This window comes from Tubulanus polymorphus, chromosome 9 (genome assembly GCF_964204645.1).
Source record: "Tubulanus polymorphus chromosome 9, tnTubPoly1.2, whole genome shotgun sequence".
Taxonomy (NCBI): domain Eukaryota; kingdom Metazoa; phylum Nemertea; class Palaeonemertea; order Tubulaniformes; family Tubulanidae; genus Tubulanus; species Tubulanus polymorphus.
The window spans coordinates 14,888,346-14,914,015 of NC_134033.1; the positions used below are offsets into that span (position 1 = coordinate 14,888,346).

Consider the following 25,670-nt stretch of genomic DNA (forward strand, 5'->3'; position numbering starts at 1 on the left):
TGATTAACTGTAACAGATGTCGTTTAGAGTGAAGAGTAATTTATTCGTTTAGAATAAAATTCCACCTGAATATCAAACTGTTACATAGACGCGCGCGACAGGAGATACTGCAAACTACTGCTGGTGTTGACTGATATAGTTACCTGAAATCAAAATGTAAGTAGCCTAAAGACCACCCCAACCCCCGGGTTCCTAACTATCGGCCTCTACGTCATAAAGCGAATTATTTCAAAATGTCAGTAGCCTCAAGACCACCACGACCCGGTTTCTATTATAGTCATGGGCCTCTGCGTCATATTACCTCACAGTAAATCATTTCTCTGCATCATTAAGCAAATTATTTCAAAATGTAAGTAGCCTAAAGACCTCCCCGACCCCGGGTCCTAATCATGCGTCCCTCCGTCATTTTTTTCGCAGCAAATTATCTCCAGAACAAATTCGTATTTAAATATATAATTGGAATCGTGCGAGCTCTTGCGCAGATCTCTTGACATGAAAAAAACCCGGAACTGAATGTCATGACGTCGAAAACCAGATATGATTTTACCGATCCGAGGGCATACTGTGCTCTATATATACTCACAGGACTGTATATATACAGTCATATAAAGGCGACACTGTTAAGATTGTGACTACGACTGAGTGTCACTGTGGGATTTTTATAGGGAAACCGATTGGAATGAATTAGATACTGAAGCCGGGATGTATACCGGTCGTCAGACAGCTGATGCTCAATGGAAGAGAACTGTTACTGAAATCAACGAGTTAGTTGAACAACATCAAACTGATCAGCAGTCTCATAAATGGAAAGGTTAGTATTGAGGACAATGACGGCAAACATAAGTGTGATGAAATACTCTCCACGTTGGAAGCCGTGACATAAATTTCTGATTCTATCTTATGAAAGGTATAACGAAGTCTCATTGGGTACCGACTTCATCCAGCGCTTACTGTCAAAACAGACGATGTAAAAAACAGTTTAGTTATACAGTCTGGCCACAGAACTGTACCAGGTAAGTATTACAGTACTGTACTTCATATGTATGTATTACACTGATACAACAATATTACTGTAATAATTACGCGGTGTTTCTCTGATATGTAGGTGTGGCAAGTTATATTGTACTGATTGTCTACAGTTTAAAAGAGCACTGAATAATCTAGCTCATCCAGACCCACAGGGAAAACTATACAAGGTACGTAAAATTGGGTGTACAGATTTTAGGTAACCGCAAAAACCGAAGCGATAACAACATAAATCTCATTTTCTAATGATGATAAAAAAACAGTTTATTGACACGAACCATTTTCATCCCCTCGTCAGATGATAGACGTGAATCAAAATAGATGTGAATCAAATGAATAAGACAACAGATTTATTTGATTCACATGTCTGTCATCTGATGAGGGGATTTGATCCCAAAAACGTTCATGTCATTAAACTGTGTGTTTATACTCATTAGAAAATGATGTTTATACTTCTATCGCTTCTATGTTAAATTGAGTTGCACCGACTCTTTTCTACATATGTATAATAGAATTGTTAATCATTGATATTATTGTTATAAGTTTATTTCTTTACCAGAAAATACGATCCGAAAATACAGCCATCGCTGTTACAGAAAAATAAAATGAAAGTTCTTCCGCGGTGTAAAATCTACATTTAAAATCTATATCAAATCTATCTTATGTTTGGCACAGGTTTGTGAATTGTGTTACGATAAAGGACCGCAAACGTTGGGAGCTACTCGACAACAAACCGACGATTTCTATTTCTTCAGAAATCGACATAAAGATATTCAAAGCAGAATAATCAAAGGAACGGCCCGACACGTGAACAAGTAAGAGTGATGGTAGAATAACCCCTGTACACTCTGACGTGGAGAACTGATAATAAGTTTTAGAACTCACTTAAATAATACAGAATTTAAGAGATTAAGAGAATTCTTTTCATCAACAATTAAAATCAAAATACACGACGTTTCGAACTTTCACTAGAGATCTTCGCCGTTTTTAATCTTTTAGATTCTCTATGCAATGCGTTTAAAAATTAAGTAAGAGTGATAATTAGGTGTAGGAGGTAGTAGCGATAGGAGCATCGAAGTTGGAAGGAGTTTTGGACATCACGAGGGGGGAGAAGTTGTAGAGCACGGATTAGATAGTTACGTTGGGAGGGGAGAGTGAAGAAGCTAATGTGTAAACGTATTTCATAATATTTTAAAATGCTAGTAAATTTCTTATAATAATAATAATCTTTATTTTTCAAAGAAATTGAAACAATTTATAACATGACATCCATACATAAATATAAATAAGTATAAAATGTGCCAATATCAAATGAATCTTTATTCATTTACAGTTTAGATTTCGAAGCCGAGTGTATAAGATTAAAACGCGGATTTATGGAAAACGTCGGAAAATCAACGGTTATCAAAACAATGCATGAAATTCGCTGTTTCGTAAAATTGCCAGACTGGCGGAGATCCAGTAGATATCAGGTATATACAGCTAGCACGTGACCAACCACAGCTTCTATATCTCCTCTTCGATTAGTCATGTTAAACAAACACCATTATGAACATTATGACAATTATTCAATGTTTTCTGTTCATATATTGTAGGAGCAGAGATTTTGTCGAAAATGCTATAATTGCGAGAAAGAATTCGGATTATTAAACAGTCGTTCTGTTTGTAGTGTTTGTGGAGCTAATTCCTGTAATCAGTGCGTCACCGATGATCTTATAGTTTACATGCAAGAGGATGACAATCAGTGTTCTGGCGCTAAACTCGCTATCATTAAAATCGTCGGGGTGAATATGAAATAAATGATATCTTGATTTAATGAATATTCCCATAATGATGATAATTTAGAAGTTGACAGTTTTGAGAGCCCCGTCTTCGGGAAACAGTAGGTCATTTACTTTATATGAACATTTAGATATATCTCGAAACTACCATAGATGAATAAACTTTGAAATATCATTATTTTGGGATTCACTGCGAATATATCCATCAAATCTAAATTTTACTCTCTTTTCAAATGGAAGCCATGACGTACATCCATTGGATGACGCGTACGATCTTGACTTATGAGTAGAGAGAAACCCACAATGATAATAAAAAGTGAAACCTCGAGATAGTAGTTTATTTCAGCGTTTCGACTATATCCTAATAGTCATCTTCAGGAATAATGAATATATATCTCTTGCCTTTTTTTCAGTGTCCGAATAGAGAACCCGATTTATGTATGTACCTGAAGGTGTGCTATATATGTAGGATGCAGATTCAGAAGAAACAAGTCGCGCAGTTTCACGAACAAAAAATCGAAGCAGAAATGGACGAGTCTTGGAGAACGATCACTGACGTGCAGAAAACGGCGTCTAAAATTCAACAGAAAATTGATATTTACTTACCGCAGGTGGGATAAGTTATAAGTCAGGTCGCGGTTCCAAGTTAAAGTTTAGAGTATCTGAGTTCGACTCTAGATTACAGTAAACACCGCTTACTAAATCTGTACTAAAATGGAATCATTTTCCTATGTATTTTCCGATCCTCAACTCCAATTTTGCTGATCTTGTGTTCATCCGAGTTACTCTAGTTTATTTTCAATTATTTCTAACTTGGCTATTATTAGTTTCTGTTTATCGGGTGGGGATTGAATTGAATCGATTTCATTATTTCAGTACCAGGAGATGATAGTGTCGTTAGCTGAGACCCATCATACACCAATATCAAACCATAACCGCAGTAATATACAAGTATTAGCTAAATCACAGGTGCGTATATTAATGTCAATGGTCGCGCAATTTCCTAAGATATCAGGGGCCAGTTGCACAGTCGTGACTTAAGTCCAAAAGTGGTCTTAAATCTTAAGACTGGTCTTAAGTTGTTTGATAAGCTATAGAACTAAGTTGGTCTTAGACTGGTCTTAAGTCTAAGTCATGACTATGCAACCGGCCCCTGGACAAAACAAATTTTTATCTAAACGGGGGCGGATCTTTGATTCTTTGATGGGATCGACCTGAAAATTGGTATGGGCGCTTTATTTGATAAGGGCATATTTGAGTGGGTTTCCGGTGGCAAAAATTGGTTTTCCTGGCCTTCATCACGACCCATTTGGATTTATTTTGTCGTTTCAAACTTCTATTTGCAAAAAGAAAATTCCCGACTTAAGCGATTGCATATTCATACTTCACCATACTGCAGTCTCGCTGACACGCTGATCACACGACTCGCGTATGGATGTCTCTCTTGCTCTATATTTCCAGGAGGATCTGGCAGATAATTTCACGCAAATCGTGATCGTTATCAGCGGAATGAAGAAATTGATACCGAACTCGAAAGGACAAACGACGATTCTACGAAACATGACGACTGTAAGATATAACTTTCAAATAAACATTGTCATCAATGGTTTATTCGACGATCAAATCGTGATATACATTTATTCGCAGGCGTATTTGACGTATTATCACGAGAATATGTACAATTACCGGGATTTAAAGAAACAGCTGGAAGATGTTACTCCGTTAGAAGTATTAAACCGAATACAACAGATCGTTGAGAAAAATGTACGTATAGGCTAAACTAAATGTAAAAATAGGTAGTACTTCGTAGGTTAACTAGATTTTCTATGAGAAATGCGAGTGGTTTTGCTACAAATAGTAGCTTTGTCATGCCCATTTTGCGTGCAGATTTCTAATAGAAAGAAAGTACAACCAGATTAACACGGCTTCTCTAACACCTCGTCTCGTCACGAGATTTACCGCTTATCTCCGTAATTCTGAACTTGACATCATTATATTTGCAGACGATAAACAGCGTGTATTTAACCATTAAACAATTAGTTTTCGAAACGATTCATTTACAATCAAAACACTCGTTTCCAATGAACATTCCCGAGGAGATGATACAAGTGGAACAGGTAACGGATTATTTGTGGATACAGCCATAAGTATGTTGTAGCGACATCCTTTTTGAAGTTTGTGATTACACATAGTTCTATGGATTACAAAAATCTCCCTCAAAACATGTGTGACAATCAAGCTAAACGAAAATGCTATTCTTTATAACACCAAATTCATTATAAGAATAATTTCTCTATCATTAAGAATAATATCAATGAAAACAACTGCTATTGTTTTTTTTTCTTACGTTTCGGTTGGAATCTTTCAGCCATCTTCAGAGTTTAATTGAAAATAAGGAAGGATTCCATTCGAAACTAAGAAAAACACTGTTTAAATTGATTTCGTGGGTTTCTCTTAATGATATTCATCAAGACTGGAAAATAGTCTCAACTATTTACATTCTACACAGTATGTTCGTCCCGTAGGTAATGGTGAGAGAGCTTCGACAAGCTGTGAAGAACGACGGTGAAATCAAATGGGAAGAGCACGAAGAATTGATTGATGCTTTCATTAAAAGTCGATTACAGGTAAAAATACGATTTTATACATGTACATGTATATGGTTACCTTGTGTATAACTTTTTCATCAGAGATATTTAATGGAACCTGCTCTGATATAAATAACGAGTTATCGGTCATTACAAACCTACAATTGCGTCCTTTAAATGATAATTTAGGCCGTGCCTAATTACAGTTTACAGTTTATTTGACAGACTCAAGGTCTACAATTTAGACAAGATGAGTGAAAGATAAAACAATATACAAAATAACATAGCGGCGAATGCCTTGTTTACACAAATATTTTCGCGTTCACACGTAAGCCAAAATTGGCATGGGCCTGGTCGGACGTTTTTGGTCGGCCAAACAGGCACAAGCCCATGTGCTACCCGTGAAAGCGCCAAAAATGTTCGTGTTATCGTAACCTGTGATGAACATATCAACCTGTCTCCTCAAGTTCGTCATAACGAGGCCCCCCTTATCATCCTTAGAAACAAGAATTTTATTTCCTGTAAATTCAGATTATTCATGGGGGATTTTTTCCAGAAACACGAAGTGTTCATTCGTCCATCGCGTCGTCTGCTGAAACAGCACGGACAACGATACATTACAGTAGTCATACTGGAACGCGTTGAATCGATTTTACAAAGAATTCAACTGGAAATATCCTCGAAATGTACGGAAAAAAGTTTCATACCATCCGTAAACCAGATTGACAAACTCCATCAGTTTATCAGCGATCAGTTGATCGAATTGATTCAGGAAGAGGAAGAATGGGGATTTGTGGGTAATATGACCCAGAATTCACCAGCGTGATGAAATGATGACCAGTGGTTTATATTGAGAATTCCCTGCGGCCAGAATTATATATATTGCCATGTTCTAATCTATAGGTGCTACTGTTGTATTTACTTGTTAAAGATATTAAATTGTTATAAACTATGAAATTAAAAAACCATGTAATATATATAATTCTTGTGTTAATTATTTCAAGCTTTTTTAGTTCACTGTGGTGTTTGCTTGATAGTTATTTAAAACAAAAGTTCATGGCTTCGCCTAAAGGCACGAATGGCCGCAGTCGTGTGTTTGAACACTAAGCTAATTTGAATATCATTTCTCAAATGAGTCGATCTTTTGTCCAAATTATGATAAAGCAGCATCTAAGTATAAAGCAGCGGAATTCCGTGTTGCAATAGACATTTTCGCCCTCTCTCCACCGTTTTCACAGCTTATGCCCGGAGAAGGTCTTCGGGCGTCAACCGGAACCGTCATGTTTTCTCCATCCATGTCTAATCCTGAAGTATAAATGTTATATATGGCATAATTAAAATATGTTCAGGTCGAGGTGTTACGAAATCAGCGATCTAGATGATGTTACCAGCCATCTACCAAAACAGGCATTCGAACTTTTGCAGATTTGCTTTGAGTGCGTTGAGCCGGTGATCATTGTTGGGAATAATGTCGATTTGAATTGAATTACACTGTACGGTGGCTCCCTCAATTCTGAAACATTCACAATCCATGTCGACCTAAGCGTCGCGTCTAGCAGTTGGATATATCGGGCGCGACGGGTTCGTTGCGTCGTATCCAGCAGTATATACACCCTCCACTGACTGAAATGGCGACTGCGTTGACGGGGCTGATTTTACTGATGATATTCGCCGGGCCGGGTTTATCTAAAGCCGCGGCGGCCGCTGCAGGAGATCAGATGCAGACCGATGTTATAGCGGCTCAAGATGAGAGGGTTAAAACTGAACATCAGTTAGATGCGTTGAATCTGTTAATGTTTATCGGTTTATTAATTTTAACTGTTTTGACGATTTGGTTGTTTAAACATGTTCGGTTCAGATTCGTGCACGAAACTGGATTATCTATTATTTACGGTACGTTGTCTCTTCATGCAAATGCATCATCAGTTTTTAAAAACAGCGATGTTAAACAGAGTGTACTTAGATACTCTGGATAGACGCGATAGTGGACGTGCCTAGGCTAGACGTCGTCAGGGGTAGATCCTTAGGGATGATAGGCCTACACAACAATTGTTTGTTTATACGAGATAGGCTAGGGTACTATGTTATGCCAGTTTACAATTTTGGCTCAAGGGCAGGGTGGTGGGTTTAAACAAATGGGCACCTGTCCAAAATTAGAAATGATCGCCTTCTTAATTAACGTATTAAATTAATTGATTGTTCATTCATTTCGTAAAATGATCAGAATGAGAAAAATGAATGGAGTTTTAAAAATATGAATTGTTTATGATAGTGATTTCAGTGAATGAATCTGTGAGTATATACAGCAGCACGAGCATGAATGAGTCATATTTATTTATTACACGTGTGTGTGTCACACGGTGAGGAAGAGAGACAGGAGTCACGTCTGAAAATAGATTCACTACTCTGCAGCATCTTCTTAATCCAAAAAACTTGAACCAGTCCGTGTTAGGCTAATTAGTCCCTGTATAAGTCTCCTGGGCCCAGTTAGGTTTGGATTGTTGTCCTCATTGAAGATATGAAGTAAAAAATAGCAATTACTCCAAAAATTTTAGTTAAACTTTTTTGTGAAACTGGGCCCTAATCTTTGGTCCCTCCCCCCTGAAATCTAGTCCTTGTATGCCCAGGGTACTCTAGTCCAACCTTCAGTACACCCTGTATCCAATCCATAGGGACTTGACACAGAAGGATTTTGACCCCAGTATCCTAGGTACTATATATAAAAAGGCTAAAAGGTCTTTTTATATATATTACCTAGGACACTGGGGTCAAAATCGTTTTGTGTCAAGTCCCTGTGATCCAGTCCCTGTATACCCGGATTGTACCACCCCACCTCCAAAAGGCTCTTATGACACTTAACAGAATATAAAAGAAGTACAATTGAGATACAATATATAGCACAAAATGCAGTGCAAAATAAAATTTAAAGTAGTTCAGCATCAGTAGTCCAGGGCCCGGTTTCACAAAAAAGTTTAAGCCTAAAACAGTTTAGTTTGAATTGTTGTCTTCATTGAAAACATGAAGTAACCATTAGCAATTACACCAAAAATTTGAGTTTAACTTTTTTGTGAAACTGGGCCCTGACCAATTAGGTAAAATTTCGTCTAAAAAGATGAGTCTTCAATAAGTATTTGAAAGCATTTCATGAGCTTGCTCGCTTCAAATCAATAGGTCATCGGGTTCAAATCCCTGTCGAAGGAGGATGGCCTACCCCCATACTTTAGCCTGAGATGAAATAATAAAAAAAATAATGTTTAAATTTTTATGTAGTGTCATTCTAGTGTCAAGATTATAATATAAAACACCACAGTGCCATTACAACATTTCAGTTATAAGGCTAAACAAAAATGATACCTTGTTTCTCCGCAGCGGCCGGGTCATTTTTGTAAAATATGATAAAATTTATAAACAGTTCATTCCTATAGCGGCCGGGTCTGTTATGGTAAAATTGATCACGATTTTAAAAAGAGTAATGTATAGGGTAGATAGGCGGCCGGCCGGGTCAACATTTAAGCTCAGCAGAGCGGAGAAACAAGGTATCAATTTTTTTTAGCCTAAGTTTCATTTAAAAAATCTCATCGTTTGATTTGCAGGTTTAGTGGTAGGCGCCATTATAAGATACGGCGGTATCGGATCGGCGACGACGCACGAGACGGTCGAGTTACCTCCGAATAGTTCGTTCCTCGGAGCGTTACCTCCCGATAACCTGCGACTGAGAGTCGTTATCATCGACGAGACGACCAATACGACCCGACCGACTTATTACGCATACGATTATAAGGGCAAAATTAAAGATATCACGTCGATTAAAAACGTCGAACTCGACGAAAAGGTAATTTTAACATCCTGGAAATTTATCCCAACTTTCGATGCAGTCAAACTCGGGGAAAGTCCTAGTTTGGATCACTATTTTCAATTCGGACGGCTTGGCTACTCGATCCAGCTTCGTAAAAAAGTGTATGCTTAAAACGGTTTAGTTTGACTTGTATCTTATTGAATACTTAAAGGACTTAACAACAACCAAAAATCTTAATTAAACCTTTTTGTGAAATTGAAACCTGACTTTGAAAACTCGAGAGAATCAGAAAAATCAGGCAAAAGTGAATTTGACAAATTTTGCACAAAAAAAAACTCTAGAAAATGCTAGGAATTTTGATAATGATATTGACCACGCGTTTCTTTATCAATTCAATGAAAAATGAATAGATTGTAACATCTTAAACATAGAAATTACTCAGATTCACTGTGAATGTTCTGTTCGGCCTAGCCTAGAAAAATCGGGGAAAACTCTGGGAATTTGTAAATATGTGGAAAGTGGTGCCACCCTACCGAATAAGTCATCAATATTATGATCACGACAATGAAAACTTATCCTCGAGTTTCATTGTATTTCTAAAACTCAACCCAAAATTTTTATGAATTTCTTAATTTTAGGCGACGTTCGATCCGGAATTGTTTTTCAATGTTTTACTGCCCCCGATAATATTCTACGCCGGATACAGCATGAAACGAGTAAGTTGATATTTTCGGTCGGTCTTAGGATTTCATCGCAGTTCACTGTCTTCAGAATGATCTAATAATAGAAGTACCATCCATTGAATAATCTTGAATTAAACAAGAGTTTAATGAGGTCCAGGTTGCTGAGTCAACTCAGTGAAAATGAGTTAATTTCAACTCAAAGTTAACTCGAAATGGTAACTATTGAACAGGCGCAGGTACATTAGTCGATGCTGAGATTAAGACCAGTTGAATGGTAGAGACTTAAGTCCTAAAGTGATCTTGAATCTGAAGACTGGTCTTATTAGATTGGCTATAGTACTAGAAGATGAGCTTAGACTGGTCTTAAGTTGTTAGATTGGTTTTAGAGCCAAATTGAGCTTAGACTGGTCTTAAGTTGTTAGATTGGTTTTAGAGCCAAATTGAGCTTAGACTGGTCTTAAGTTGTTAGATTGGTTATAGAGCCAAAATGAGCTTAGACTGGTCTCAAGTTGTTCGATTGGCTATAGAACCAAAATGAGCTTATACTGGTCTTCAGTTGTTAGATTGGTTTTAGAGCCAAATTGAGCTTAGACTGGTCTTAAGTTGTTAGATTGGTTTTAGAGCCAAATTGAGCTTAGACTGGTCTTAAGTTGTTAGATTGGTTATAGAGCCAAAATGAGCTTAGACTGGTCTCAAGTTGTTCGATTGGCTATAGAACCAAAATGAGCTTATACTGGTCTTCAGTTGTTCGATTGGCTATAGAACCAAAATGAGCTTATACTGGTCTTAAGTTGTAAGATTGGCTATAGAACCAAATTGAGCTTAGACTGGTCTTAAGTTGTTAGATTGGCTATAGAACCAAATTGAGCTTAGACTAGTCTTAAGTTGTTAGATTGGCTATAGAACCAAATTGAGCTTAGACTGGTCTTCAGCTGTTAGTTTGGCAGAACTAAGTTGGTCTGAGACTTATATTTAAGATGACATTTTTCACGACTGTGCGACCAGGCTCAAGTCTCATTCAGCCTCGCTTGCCAGAAGCTCGTGCAGCAGCTGTCGTACTGGTTGAATCTACGGAGGTCCCTGTAGCTGTAAATAGTGATTGATCACTCGGATACTGCTGCCCTTATCTCATCATTCTAGTCACAGACTCATACTCCAGGCCACACACACACACAGTTCGATCAGAATACAACGCCATCACCCGCGTAATAAATCAATCTGTTTAATTTCCTGAAGCAGTCGGTTTAAAACCAAGCTTCAGTAGAACTAGAGATTACAGATAGATAAACCTCGTGCCTGCAATCTATGTCGCCTGAGGAGAGACAGTAGTAAAATGTCCACCATATGTCACTAGTCACAACTCTTCATATGAACACATGTTCAAATTACTATTTCTATTCTTTAACAGCCTCTCTTCTCAATCTGCCTCCATTCACGTCGGGCCCTAATTTTCCAGGGCCTGATTTCATTAACGGGTAAAGTTAACCCTAGAGAGTGAATCCTTAATCAATCGCTGGGTTCATGGACCGGGTATCTGAGGTAACCCTAGGGGTAAATTCTTATTCCGGCGTGGTGGGACCGGGTATCAAAGTTACCTGGGTCCGGTTCCACGGTCGTGTGTTAAAGAGTTAACTCTGAGTTAAAATCAGCTCAATTTTAATGAGTTAACTCTGAGTCAAATCTTAACTCGCAACTGTGGAACTGGATCCTGTAGTGGTAAATCCTCAACCTTGGCGACAACCACCATAGTTATAATGAGAAACTATTGTGATAACTAATTTTAAGATGTTTCCAGGTGTTATTTTGCAACCCACATCTATCAAACTGCCCCAGATCGCTAGTCCACTCTTCTACTGTCTAATAACAGCCTACGCTCAGCCTGCCCCCAGCCCACCCCTTGTACTGCCCGAAATTATTTACTCATCTCGATTTATTCTGTTTTTTAGAGACATTTCTTCCGTAATTTCGGAGCGATTATAACGTTTGCCTTTCTCGGTACAGCGATGTCGTGTTTCATTGTCGGGTAAATATTGAGATACTCTAAAAACTGTGTAGGCCTACGTGTGAAATATTGATAATCTACCTACGTGTGAGATATCGATACAATCTGCGGAATATCGATACTACCTGAACACACAGTGAAATATCACTAGTCTATTCTCAATCACTGTTCTATAATTGTTATGATTTATTCGATATTTCAGCGCGATATGTTTCGGTATAACGCGATTGATGCCCGGATTGGGTCTGAAGTTCACCGACTGTCTGTTTTTCGGGGCTCTCATTTCGGCCACTGACCCCGGTGAGTTACGTAGTTCCCTGGTTGACATTTCAGCCTCTGTTTCTATCTGTCTTCTACATGTTTTACAGTTTGATTATTATTATTATTATTATTTTCTAACGAACAGTAACTGTACTGGCTATATTCCATGATCTCGGTGTCGATGTCACATTATACGCTCTTATATTCGGTGAAAGCGTTCTCAATGATGCTGTAGCTATTGTATTATCGCAGTAAGTAACCAACGACCCTCCCATCCTGCACCCATCATGACCTGCATGACCTCTTCAACCTCATAACTGGATCCCTCCATCCCCTTACTGGACCGATCAACGTCCTTACTGCACTCTCCCCTTTTTGCCCAATTGCCCTCTATCTGAGTAGCCTAGTAGAATATCAGGAGCCAGGGGCCTGTTGCATAGTCATAGCTTAGACTTAAGACAGGTCTAAGACCAACTTAGTTTTATAGCCAATCTAACAACTTAAGACTGGTCTTAAGATTTAAGACCACTTTTTGACTTAAGTCACGACTGTGCAACTGGCCCCAGTTGCTCAAAAGTTGGTTAAAGATAACTGGTAGATAAATGCAATGGTAACAATGAACTTTGAATGGTCACTGTGTCCAGCTATCCACTCGAACCAACTCTTAGAGCAACTGACCCCTGGAGTCTGTTGCTGAAAATATGGTTATAATTAATTTGTAGAAAAATTCCATGCTCATAATGCAATTTCAGTAAGCGCTATGGCATTTATTTATTTACTAGCGAACTTGGGCGTGCTTTTGAATATCTGCAGCCCCTGCATTGTTTCACAGTTGACCCGACCGAAACAATGATAGTTCATGTATTCTATTTCTAGGTCTATAGAGAAATACGCCGGTATGAACACCGGCGGTTTCGACGTCGAAGCGTTCTTCAAATCGATCGGCAGTTTTTGCGGTATATTCTTCGGTTCGTACGCGATCGGAACAGTGATGGGCTGCGTGACGTCGTTGATGACGAAATATACGCACGTCAGAGACTACCCGTTACTGGAGACTGCTTTATTCTTCCTCATGTCGTATAGTACGTTTCAATGTGCGGAGGCTGCTGATATGACTGGTGAGTATTCAATCTCTCTCCTCACGTCTCAATTCATCTGTTCAGATTCTCGATGCATCTATTTATACCATGGTCCATCGTTGTGCGGCCCCTGGACCCAATCAGACATTCATTCTTCCTATTTGTGATCGTCTTCACCTAATAAACGCGAAAAAATCCCACAATTAATTCAGCCAAAACGAGAAACTTGAAATAGAAGAGCATTATATCAAGAGTATGTCGCTTAATGGTCAAAACTTCTTCAAACACAGAACTTTGAACTTTGATATCAGACATTTTATCAGCACACTTTCATAAACTGATCATCCACACTTCACATGTGTTTAGCACTTCACCTGAGAAATTTTTTATCGAACTACCAGACATAAGACATTTTTTATCAGTGCACTTTCAAAAACTGATCATCCACACTTCATCCGAGGCATTTTTAATTGAAAATGAACTGGAGTAACATGTATGAACACCATACATTCATTCTCATGTCGCGTTTCTCTAATTCTTGTGTGTGTATATTTGCAGGTATCGTAGCCGTCTTATTTTGTGGTATAACTCAAGCTCATTACACGTACAACAACCTGTCGGTCGAATCGAAAGGTCGCACGAAACAACTGTTCGAATTGTTGAATTTTTGTGCGGAGAATTTTGTGTTTTTGTACATCGGAGTTTCAACGTTTACATTCCAAAAACATGTGTGGGACGCTGGATTCATATTCACGGCTTTCGTATCCTTTCAGTTATCATTAACGATTAATTTTCTTGAAAAGCCCAGTGCCTGTAGTGCTTTACCTAGTCCGATTTAAATCTAGTCCTTCAATCCATTTGTTCATCAAAGCTTTTAATTAAACTCATTTTAGTTATCTCTGTTCTCCTTTTATATATGATATAAAGCCAATGAGCATATTTATATGGATTTTAGGCTGCATAAGTTATTATTATTATTATTATTATTATTGATTATTTCTATTCCCATTCATTTTCTCTCCTCTCTCACTCTTTCCGTTACAAACCTTAACATATCGTTTCAGCTTGCTATTATTATAGCGCGTGCTATGATGATTTACCCTCTTTCATTCTTTCTCAATCTCGGCAGAACGAATAAAATCAAAATGAACTTTCAACATATGATGGTGTTCGCCGGTAAGTAAAAGCCTCCTGCCTCTGCAACCCTAGAACCTCCTAGGAGCTGGTTGCGAAGTTAATATTTCTCAGATTAGTTTCTAAAGATACCTTGTTAAAGATAATTTGCTTATTATGCCGAACCATAGACTTAGTACTTTTGAGAAACAATCTTTCACATTTCTTGCTCCCTTCATTTGGAATGCTCTACCCAAAAACATTTGTCATGAACCCGATATCGGAAAATTCAATGAAAAGCTCCTAAAAACATACCTGTTTAGGCTAAAAAAATTGATACCTTGTTTCTCCGCTCTGCTGAGCTTAAATGTTGACCCGGCCGGCCGCCTATCTGCCTATCTACATTACTTTTTTTTAAATCGTGATCAATTTTACCATAACAGACCCGGCCGCTATAGAAATGAACTGTTTACAAATTTTATCATATTTTACAAAAATGACCCGGCCGCTGCGGAGAAACAAGGTATCATTTTTGTTTAGCCTTATTCCACTGGATTACTATAAAGCGTCTTTGAACATTGAATCAGTTAAATTGGCGCTATATAAATACTTTAATCAATTTAACCAACAATTTTTTGTGAAACCGTACTCAGTTCATTTTGCTGATTTAAATTCGTAGGATTACGCGGAGCTATCGCGTTCGCGTTAGCGATCAGAAACACCGCCTCCGATCAGCGCAGACTGATGTTCTCTACGACGCTAGTCATCGTCATAGCGACGGTTGTCATGTGCGGCGGCGTTGTAACGTCGATGTTACAATGGTTAAAAATAAGGTAAGCACTAAACACCAGCTCCATCTATTATTCTACAAGTAAATTAAACGTTTTAGAGCTGATAGTTTTATACTATAGCACTGGCATTCTACCCGTGGCACGGATTTAAACGTGATGGCATCGAGACTCGCCACGGTACGAAACCCTGCCACACTAGACCAGGTGTGCAGTTACATGTGCAGCTTTGATGATGTCATTATTAGCCAATCAGAAATCCCGCTTTATTTTATCCCAGGTTTTTCTATCGATAGTTTATCCCTGAAATCTACCTCAGCGATTATACAGCAGGCAATCTGATATTTCCAGAATTTTGCCATTGAAGCAATCATATAACGAGCAACCTGATTGTTTCTGCAAGTTCTGCACACCCAGTCTTACTGTGAGTGTAGCGATGCCATCAGGTTCGAATCCCTGCAGGGAGATGCACAGTGCTGGAGATTATTTGAATCACCACCCCAGTGAAGTAGTGTATTAACAGGCATATTTTTGGTCTATAAACCTGAAGTGCGTTGTATCATCAATTAGTAATATTTCACAATGTTTGACGTGTGCTGCCATCTTTCAATAGATTACAACTGATTAATAATAAGATGGATACACCGCACCGCGGGGTTGGATAATTTAGGGTACATGTACTGAAAGGGTTGATTTCAGAATTTCAGTATATTTATATTGATATATCGATATTTTAGAGTCGGGGTTGAAGAAGAAGTCGATGCACAGAATTTCGAAGCCGTGCGAACTGTAAGTATTCAAACCCGCACCATTCGCAGCCCCACCTAGTTCACAAACACTGTACTAAACTCGAGGACACAGCTCCACAGTTCTCAATTAGAGTTTTACTTCAGAATTGCCGGTAACTATCGGTAATTAGAAATAGCTGGTATTAGCTCCTCGTGAAATCTTACAATTGTGGAACTGAGTCCGGAAAATGTATGCTAGAATATTCCGTATAGAAACACATTGTGTTATTATTCATTATTCAATTGGCTTAGGATTTTACTAGCAATTTGGACTTCTCTTTTAGGGGTCAGGCAAACCTTTATACCTTGTACCTTATAGTCTATAGTCCAGTAAGGGTAGAGTTTTAAGGGATTTGGGACGGCAGGGCAGTTAAATAGAGGCCAAGCGAGCATAACTGAGGAATCTTTGAAGGCTGAGGATCAGTGTGGGGATGTAGAGAAGCTGGGAGTCGATCAAGAGAGGGGAGCATAAGTGTGGGGATCTAGAGATATCTGCTGGGGATGATAAATACGGGGATCTAGAGATATCTGCTGGGGATGATGAATGTGGGGATCTAGAGATATCTGCTGGGGATGATAAATACGGGGATCTAGAGATATCTGCTGGGGATGATGAATGCGGGGATCTAGAGATATCTGCTGGGGATGATAAATACGGGGATCTAGAGATATCTGCTGGGGATGATAAATACGGGGATCTAGAGATATCTGCTGGGGATGATGAATTCGGGGATCTAGAGATATCTGCTGGGGATGATAAATACGGGGATCTAGAGATATCTGCTGGGGATGATGAATACGGGGATCTAGAGATATCTGCTGGGGATGATAAATACGGGGATCTAGAGATATGTGCTGGGGATGATAAATACGGGGATCTAGAGATATCTGCTGGGGATGATGAATGCGGGGATCTAAAGAGGTCTGCTGGGGATGATACGGGGGGTGAATGGGGTTTATGAGATCCTGTAAACTAATGATTGTATACATTGGTGTCGCTGACAGGCAATGGTTCAACAAAGACGCTACAATTCGATGGATGAATCATGCGATAATCCACGATCGATTCAGGTCTATTCATCTATCTATATACATATCGCATTGTTGACATTGTTTATTTGCTCATATAAGCTTGCCAACGATAACGAACACGTTACTTATTAATCCCGGTTTTATTCGCAACTGCTGCTTGTTTTTAATTGTTACGTCTGCGATATTCGATTGGATGCAACTCTTTGCGATTCCCGGGAACCCCGTCTCGGTTTGAAGCATGTCTCCTCTTTATAGTTAGTTATAGACACCACACGCAGCAGTGCTGTTTAGAATGGAACACCATCACTGCAGAAATCATGATCGAAATAATCGAAAAATTTGCTATAATTCAGTATCAGCAGCAATGGCGTTCCGTAGTTAGCTGTTATACGCACCACCAGCTATGTTCCCCTCCACTAAATACCTCTATTACCCGCCCTCTAGTGCACAGACTGTGAACTATTATCCTAAAATGTTGATGTATAAATGTCTCTTGATCCTTGTATCGGAACCTATCCAGGTTTGATCCCGTGTCGGTACGTTCCTGTTGGGTTAGGTATCCCGCGCACGTCACAGTCACGCACCGGTGCCTTAGGGTATTCATACATTAGCTGTCTAGGAGGGGGGTTTTGTACAGTTCCTGTCAGGGAGGAGTCACTGGTACCTGTGAGGGAGGGGGATCTTACACTGTAGAGGGAGTACAGGTTTGCACCAGTTATTTTCCCTATAACTCCTTGATTCCTTGAAAACTCCTTCTAAACAAAAAGTACTTTTCAAGGTCCTTGAATTTGAGCAAAGTATCCGAAAGTCTGTGGAAACTCCTTGAATTTTGAGAAATTGGCAATCAGAATATTTTTAGGTTTTAGGCCTAGTTGCACACACAGATTCTACCAAAATAAGTACCGATTTAGGAGGAGTCACCAGTAATTGAGATATGAAAGTGATGCATACACTTCTTAAAATTTGAAATTTTCTGCTTGAAAACTCCTTGAATTTTGGAATGACTCATCTGTAGGAACCCTATTATAATAAGTATAAACTGTAATGATGATAATAATGATGATGATGATGATGATGATATTCTTGTATAGTTTGAAGTGAATACTACGTCTGCCTCACAACGATCGACGTCGTCGTTATGCTGTTTATTTAAACGTGAATATTCGTCAGTATCGGTTATATTGCCCACTACTGGCTCGACGCCGGTAAGACTGACAGACGGACGGAGAGATAGAATGGTTATTCTTCTCGCTGGTCTTATCTATATATATTTATTAAACACATTTGGGGGCTAGTGGAATTATTGTTGAATGTTTCATCTTCTTAATCTAAATCTAAAGATGTGTCGATCTCTACTTTTTCTTTCAATGGTTTAAGCTTTTCACACTAGATATGGTCAGTTAAGTCCAGATCACAGTATCGTGTCAACTGGTCAGTATAGTGACCTATATAATTAATCAATATAGAGCGACTTGTAAAGACCAGGTGGTGGTCAGTATGGTAGCCTGTAATGACCGGTTGGTGGTCAGTATGGTAGCCTGTAATGACCAGTCATTGGTCAGTATGGTAGCCTGTAATGACCAGTTGGTGGTCAGTATGGTAGCCTATAATGACCAGACAGTGGTCAGTATGGTAGCCTGTAATGACCAGTTGGTGGTCAGTATGGTAGCCTGTAATGACCAATTGGTGGTCAGTATGGTAGCCTATAATGACCAGACAGTGGTCAGTATGGTAGCCTGTAATGACCAGACAGTGGTCAGTATGGTAGCCTGTAATGACCAGTCATTGGGCAGTATGGTAGCCTGTAATGATTGCGGTGTAGTATATATATATGATTATTAAGGATTGTGCTCTGGTGTTATTGCGTTTGTTTATTTATTTTGCGTCTATAAATCTATTATTAAAACTGTCTCTGTTTTTCACAGCTGATTAATCAAGACACCGGCTTTGCTAACGATAGTATGCAACTTACTGAATTTCCTCAGGTATTAAATAAAAAAACAGAGGATTTTACAAACAAACATCTGTTCTACAGTTCACAGTTGTCGATCACTCAGTGCATCATGAGCATTTTTGGCCCCAGCATCTTGAAAAATAAGCCAATCATTTTATCCAAATAAATCGGGATTTACCTTTTCAGTCATGCTGTTTATGACATGATTATAAGTGGTCATTCATTCACTGAAAATTATGAATTTATTCCAAGATGTCCTACTGCACACTATCACACCTGGTGGATCCTCACTTGCCTCAAGTGGAATCTCGATCGATGCAGTTGTCGACGTCCTACTGTACACTGTACACTGGCGACACCTGGTGGATCCTCACTTGCCTCAAGTGAAATTGTTGATTGCCACAGTAGTTGATGTCAAAACTGCACACTAGTAACACCTGGTGGATCCTCACTTGCCACAGTAAGCTGTGGAGTCGTCATGAGTTTCATAAAACTGTAGTTCAGTTGTTTGTTGATAGGTGGATTGATTATATCTAGTGTCTCGTAACTAGTTACATTATTGTAATTGTTTACATTGTATAACATTTTACTACAGTGTATTTATTAACAGTAGTGATTTTACATAGTTCTTTAGAGATGTCTGATCTGTTGTTAGATCCTAATACATTGTATTATTTTTCGGTTTGGTTTGGTTTATGCTTGGCATGTGTACATTTCTAGGTGTTAGGTGTTCGTCAATAATAAATCATCGAGATTATCGTCACATTGAAGAGCGATTATCGTTCTGCGAAGAGTAATGAACAATGAACATGTTTATAATTACAGCATAGTCCTAGCGAACCGCGAGTGGAAATGCAACCCGCGTATGAGAAAGCCTGGTTAGTGAAATATTGGTACGCTTTCGATCACAAGTAAGTGTCTATCTAAACCCCACCCCATTCCTGTCATTCCAATGCGAACCCCGTCCTCCAGCTGTCGTTCTGACGAGAGCTTCTCCAGTCACTCAAATTAGAACCCCTTCCCTCCACATGTCACTCTAACAGGAAAGGTCCCCCTCCACCTGTCACATGGATGAGAGCCCCTCCCTCCACATGTCGCTCCAATGAGAGTCTCACCCTACACATGTAACTCTGATGAGAGTCCCTCCCTTCAGTCACTCCAAGGAGGAAGTTCTGCCCTCTACCTCTCACTCCAATGAGATCCCCTCCCTCAACCTATCAATCCAAAGGAGTGAGTCCCGCCCTCTAGCTGTCGCTTTGATTAGAGCCTAGCCCTCCACCTCTCACTCCAATGAGACCCCTCCCCAACGTATCACTCCAATGGGTCCCACCTCTTACCGTTAATATTTGATTTCTATTTCGACCGTTTGTTTACAGATTTTTGAAGCCTTTATTAACTCACAGTCGGCCGCTATTAGAAGAGTCGTTGCCTCGTTGCTGTCATCCGTTGGCACGGTTACTAACCACCGAACAACAGCTGTCTCAGGTACGCTGCTCGCATCTCGCATTTAGTTGTACGTCGTCTTGTGAGCGTATTGTGCCTTCTGAGTACCTGGCCGAAGGTCCAGAAATTTGAAATTTGTGTAAAGTCACATGCAGGCAAATATTGACAAGATTGAAAATGTTGTGGGGAAATCTTGCGATAGGCTGGATCCGGCAACTGGAAATTGTTGATCTGATTTTCTCCGACTGTGTGGATTTATTTACAGGATGATAAAGTACGCGAAGACAGCGACACGGATTTAATCATCGACGATAGTGAATTAACTATTTCTATAGAACACGTAAACACTGCTGCTGATACAGAAACACACCCAAATAATACCGAGGTAAGGATCGACGACGTTGAAATACGACGAAGCAAAATACGACTTAAATACCGAATACATCGCAAAAATACGCAGTAATATCTTATAAATACTGTCTAACATCAACCTGATTATATATCACAATCAATAATGAACTATTGAGAAACTCCGGACCTGAACTCCGAGCCTGATTGGAATTTACTCGCCACAGGCTATCGGACTAGCTCTTAGAACAAACCCGGGTGTTAAACTGGGAAGAAGGATGGTCTGCTCCGTGTGGAGTATTGGGAGGTCTGCTCCATGTGCAGTATTGGGAGGTCTGCTCCATGTGCAGTATTGGGAGGTCTGCTCCGTGTGGAGTATTGGGAGGTCTGCTCCATATGCAGTATTGGGAGGTCTGCTCCATGTGCAGTATTGGGAGGTCTGCACCGTGTGGAGTATTGGGAGGTCCGCTCCATGTGCAGTATTGGGAGGTCTGCTCCATGTGCAGTTTTGGGAGTTCCGCCCATGTGGAGTATTGGGAGGTCCGCTCCATGTGGAGCGAAGGGAGGTCTACTCCATGTGTAGTATTGGGAGGTTTGCTCCATGTGGTGGATTGAGAGTTCTGCTATATAAACCTTTCCCTATGCAATGTCAGGCGTTTTTCTGTGTTAACTGTTGTACGTCTAGTTGCATGATTCACTATAATTCGTTGTCGTTATTTTTTCCGAATGGTTTTTGATTTCTATATTTTGCTTTCAATCTCATAAAGTCCTCCGGCGTACGAGGTCAGGAGGTGGTGCCCCCTAGTGATAGGAAACCGCAGGTGGAGGGTACCCCGCTATGGATTTAAGGTGTGTGCTTTATATGCATGTTGTTGTCTCTGACTGTTGTACCTTGCAATCTACTCCTGCGACCTCTGTTTTACTCAAAGCACCCCTTTCATGTCCGCATATATCTATCTAAACCGCTGTCCAGTTACTGACTCGAAACCGCAGTCCGGTTACTGACTCGAAACCGCAGTCCAGTTTCTGAGTAAATGGTAGTCTGGTTACTGACTATGCCATAGTCTGGATATTGTCAAAACCACAGGCAACTGACTGATTCATAGTCAGTGCAGGTACTGACTATAAAATCACAGTCCAGTTACTGACTAAACTGCAGTCCAGTTACTGACTAAACCACAGTCCAGTTACTGACTAAACCACAGTCCAGTTACTGACTAAACCGCAGTCCAGTTATTGACTAAACCGCAGTCCAGTTACTGACTAAACCACAGTCCAGTTACTGACTAAACCACAGTCCAGTTACTGACTAAACCACAGTCCAGTTACTGACTAAACTGCAGTCCAGTTACTGACTAAACTGCAGTCCAGTTACTGACTAAACCACAGTCCAGTTACTGACTAAACCACAGTCCAGTTACTGACTAAACCGCAGTCCAGTTATTGACTAAACCGCAGTCCAGTTACTGACTAAACCACAGTCCAGTTACTGACTAAACCACAGTCCAGTTACTGACTAAACCACAGTCCAGTTACTGACTAAACTGCAGTCCAGTTACTGACTATGTCACAGTCCAGTTACTGTCACAACCACAGTCCAGTTAATACTGACTAGCTGCAAACGTGGCCATTCCATTTCTCATTTAGCGATTACTTTCTTGACTGGGAATTTTTGTTCTCTGCTTTTATCGTTACAGACTGAGGAGGAGGAGAACGAAGATACCGTATTCGATGATGATTCTCCTCTCCTCGTAGCGTAGCGCACCAGACAGGCGGTGCTGCCCTCTACGGGCTCAAGTAAGGCCCGCATTAATGTCAACCTAAATGTCTCTAACCCGAGCACTGTCTGCGTAATTTCCTATCCAGTAATTACCATAACTTCATGTACTTCATCATTCTAATCAACTCTATCGTTTACTGGTTAGGCGTGTTGGTTCGGGCCGACTGAGCTGACTGGTCGTCTCAGTTCCCCGGTCAACTGGTCAACTCAATCATCCAACCGCACGCGCCTTACCTATATATCCTCGCTTGCCGCAGTCTACTCTCTTATAACCGACTAATGTTTTTGTAAAACTAAAAACGGGATATTTTCATGTAGGACGACGAGGAAATGCAGGCCTTGCTACCGGCGCCATCTACCGACTTCACACGACTATAAGGTTGATCTCATATAAGTTCGGGGGTGTTTGGGTGAACTCATATCGTATATATCAGGGGGTGACAGGGCGGTTTACTGAGCACGATATTGTATTACGTATTCAGTGTTTGTTTCGTTCATTTGTTTCGTTGGGTTTTTTTTTTTTTTTGAGAAAGTTTTCTTGTCTTCGTTTCATTAAACTAATTACGTATATTGATTTTTATTTTTCTTATTTCCGTGTTTGAATTATAGGTGTCACTGTTTGACCCGCAGAATAATTCAAGGTACACACACGAAACATGCGTGTTTTTAACGATCACTTCTGAGCTTTCTTTCTATTTTACATTTTCATCGCTTCCTCCTTTTTCTCGACGAATCATCCCTCACTTGCCAGGGAACGTACACCGATTATGGTACACGGATTTTATAACCCTCTCTTGCATCGCTTCATACATACATCACAATCACTGACAATCATTTTACAAAAATGAAAAACAAAATTTTGATCTTTCTCTGTCACTTGTCGTGTTTGGTCTCTAAGGTTTGGTGTCGGGTAAAATTCTGTTTTGGTTTAACTTTCGCCTTAGAACTAATTAATCCTCATCTAAACTGTAAACATATTTTATGACCACAATTTGGTCAGCCTAATGCATGCATAGGTATTCAGGGCCGTGCCAAGCTTTTTTGAGGGGCAGTTCTATTTCAAGAAAAAGTGCACTTTTTCACCGTGAGAAGGGGCACTTTCCTTTTGAAAAAGGGCACATCTTAAATATGTACCTGAATGAATAATTTGAGATTACTTTTCATTTAAAGAAAAAAAAAACATGACAATTGTATCCAAATTTTTCGAAAAGTTTTGACCCATGGACCCAAATTTTTTCACACTGACTTTTTGAAGGGCTCTGAAAATTTTAGGGGGTTCGTTCGCTACCCATGAACAAGCGCCTCGGCACATCTCTGGTGGTATCGATCTGCTGCTGGAACCCACCCTCAAATGAACTTCAGTAAACCAGAAATTAGCCATTAAAATGTCGCACTGAAAAACTGATCATCCATAAATACTTAAAATGGTGAATGTGCGATCCAGGCTGCAGATTGATGACATCATAAGATTGAATAATATAGTACAGAAAACCTTGCCTCACTCCGACAAACTGGGACCGGTAAAATTGGTCCAAGTCAAGAATCGAAAGATAAATTAGAAAGTTAGATAATTAGTCACGAGTCGACCGTGTCTGAGAAAGGCGATGTTTACTGTATTGTAGGTACATTTGTCTGACACGTATATATATCTGTGTTGTATTTCTAGTCCCCTATAGAGGAAGGAGACCTCAGTCAAGGAAGCGATACCAACCTAACGTCTGCAGCGATACGCCCGACCAGAATCCGCATCGCCGGCATCAACGGCGACGCCGTATAGACTGCAGCGACACCTAGTGGTATCGAATCGGACTACGATGCGTATAACAGCGCGTGAGGGGATATATATCATCATCGAGAGTTTATATCAAACAGCTTCTAGCGTTTAAATGTTGTGAGTAAATAACAATCAATGATTTTATTTCGTGCCGTCGACGAAATCGAAGCTGCTTTCAATGTGATGCAGGCTCGGTTAAAGATCTTTTTATTATCCGTGGCATAATTATAAACAAGACAGTGGCGACGTTGTGTGGTGATATATGGAACCACTGTTGAGGCTATGTATGGTCTGATCAGCCTTAATGTTGTACATAGAGAAATGTATATTATGACGAAAAGTTCCTTATACATGTAAAAGTTGTATATTAAGTTGTATGAGTGTATTCAATGTATATGGAATGAAATAATGACAAAATTTTAGTATTTAAGTTTGTTACGTAAGAAAATTTATTTATCTCGGATTTATGTTATGATACACAGAGAGAAAGAAAGATATATGAAAAATGTTTTCGATGTTTTATCATGTTTTATGTGGTAATCTGTTATCTTGGGCTCAGTTTTATAGACTGGTTATTTACTTTAAACCGGGGCTCGTAAGTTAGCTCATAAGTCTACAAAACTGGCCCCTGGATCCAGCGCTTCAATTGTCGGTTAAGATTTGAATGTAGAGTTAGAAAGCAAAATTCCAAACGCGAAGTCGAATAAAACCGGTAACTGTTGAACTGGGCCCTGGCGGTAGGCCTACTACTAACTAGTCATTCTAACGAACATTCTGAAAATCAAGAGGGTCATTCATTTATTACGTACGCATTAGGGGAAGGGGAGGGGTCAGTGCAATTGCGTACTGTATTGCTGAATGTATATGAAAAAATGGCCGATTTTGCGTACAAAGGGGGAGGGGGGTTGAAAGAGTCAAATTTTATGCGTACGTAATAAATGAATGATCCCAGAATTGATTTTTGTTTGAGGTGCTTAACGCGTGATGAATTATCAGCCGATTCCTAAATGTTTTTACTACAATCAAAAACATGACATTCACACATATATCTAATAACATTATTTAAAACTGCTTTTGGACTGAATGCAAAAATGTATATATAAAGTGCTTTGAGTGTAAAACCATTTTGTTACCGATTCATATTGTTCGATTTGTTTACAGTTTTTCTTTTTTCCCCAGTGTTATTTATTATACACAATGTATATATATATAATGATTAAAAGAGAATAAATGTTGAAGAAATGTAGACAATTGCGTGGATCTTATTCTGAATGTAGAAATTTACGATTGAAAAATCGCCGTGTAATTTTTCTCTCCCGAGCAGCGTGCAATGTTTTTATTGAGTTCAATTGCTGTATTATTAATGAATGTATCAATTATCAGTGATAAATAAACAACAAGAACCACTTAAAATTGCTTCTGTAAAAAATTAAA

General features: G+C 39.4%; 2 protein-coding genes across 7 annotated transcripts; both read left to right on the forward strand.

Moving 5' to 3' along the window:
* The first annotated feature begins 109 nt into the window (after positions 1-109).
* Positions 110-6,425, forward strand: LOC141910950 (uncharacterized). The gene is made up of 14 exons (XM_074801845.1): positions 110-156; positions 666-811; positions 908-1,013; positions 1,106-1,196; positions 1,702-1,841; positions 2,360-2,498; positions 2,622-2,810; positions 3,221-3,418; positions 3,684-3,776; positions 4,269-4,376; positions 4,455-4,571; positions 4,811-4,924; positions 5,333-5,434; positions 5,952-6,425. Coding segments are annotated over exons 1-14 (1,815 nt in total). The 5' UTR covers positions 110-154; the 3' UTR covers positions 6,222-6,425.
* Positions 6,426-6,971: 546 nt separating this feature from the next.
* Positions 6,972-25,660, forward strand: LOC141910722 (sodium/hydrogen exchanger 6-like). Of its 6 annotated transcripts, XR_012619921.1 has the most exons (18): positions 6,972-7,288; positions 8,989-9,227; positions 9,830-9,907; positions 11,821-11,897; positions 12,079-12,176; positions 12,283-12,388; positions 13,014-13,255; positions 13,775-13,977; positions 14,281-14,392; positions 15,009-15,162; positions 15,855-15,906; positions 16,911-16,976; positions 19,717-19,802; positions 20,268-20,376; positions 20,600-20,719; positions 22,380-22,479; positions 23,072-23,103; positions 24,129-24,218. XR_012619921.1 is itself a non-coding variant. In XM_074801454.1 (17 exons), exons 1-16 carry the CDS (start codon positions 7,024-7,026, stop codon positions 22,440-22,442), a joined length of 2,070 nt encoding a protein of 689 aa, XP_074657555.1. In that variant the 5' UTR covers positions 6,972-7,023; the 3' UTR covers positions 22,443-22,479; positions 24,129-25,660. The 6 variants fall into 6 exon arrangements, 5 of the variants coding, with proteins under 5 accessions (XP_074657555.1, XP_074657558.1, XP_074657556.1 ...); XM_074801454.1 differs by lacking the exon at positions 23,072-23,103 and having other exon boundaries at positions 24,129-25,660; XM_074801457.1 differs by lacking the exon at positions 22,380-22,479 and having other exon boundaries at positions 24,129-25,659.
* The last annotated feature ends 10 nt before the right edge of the window (positions 25,661-25,670 follow it).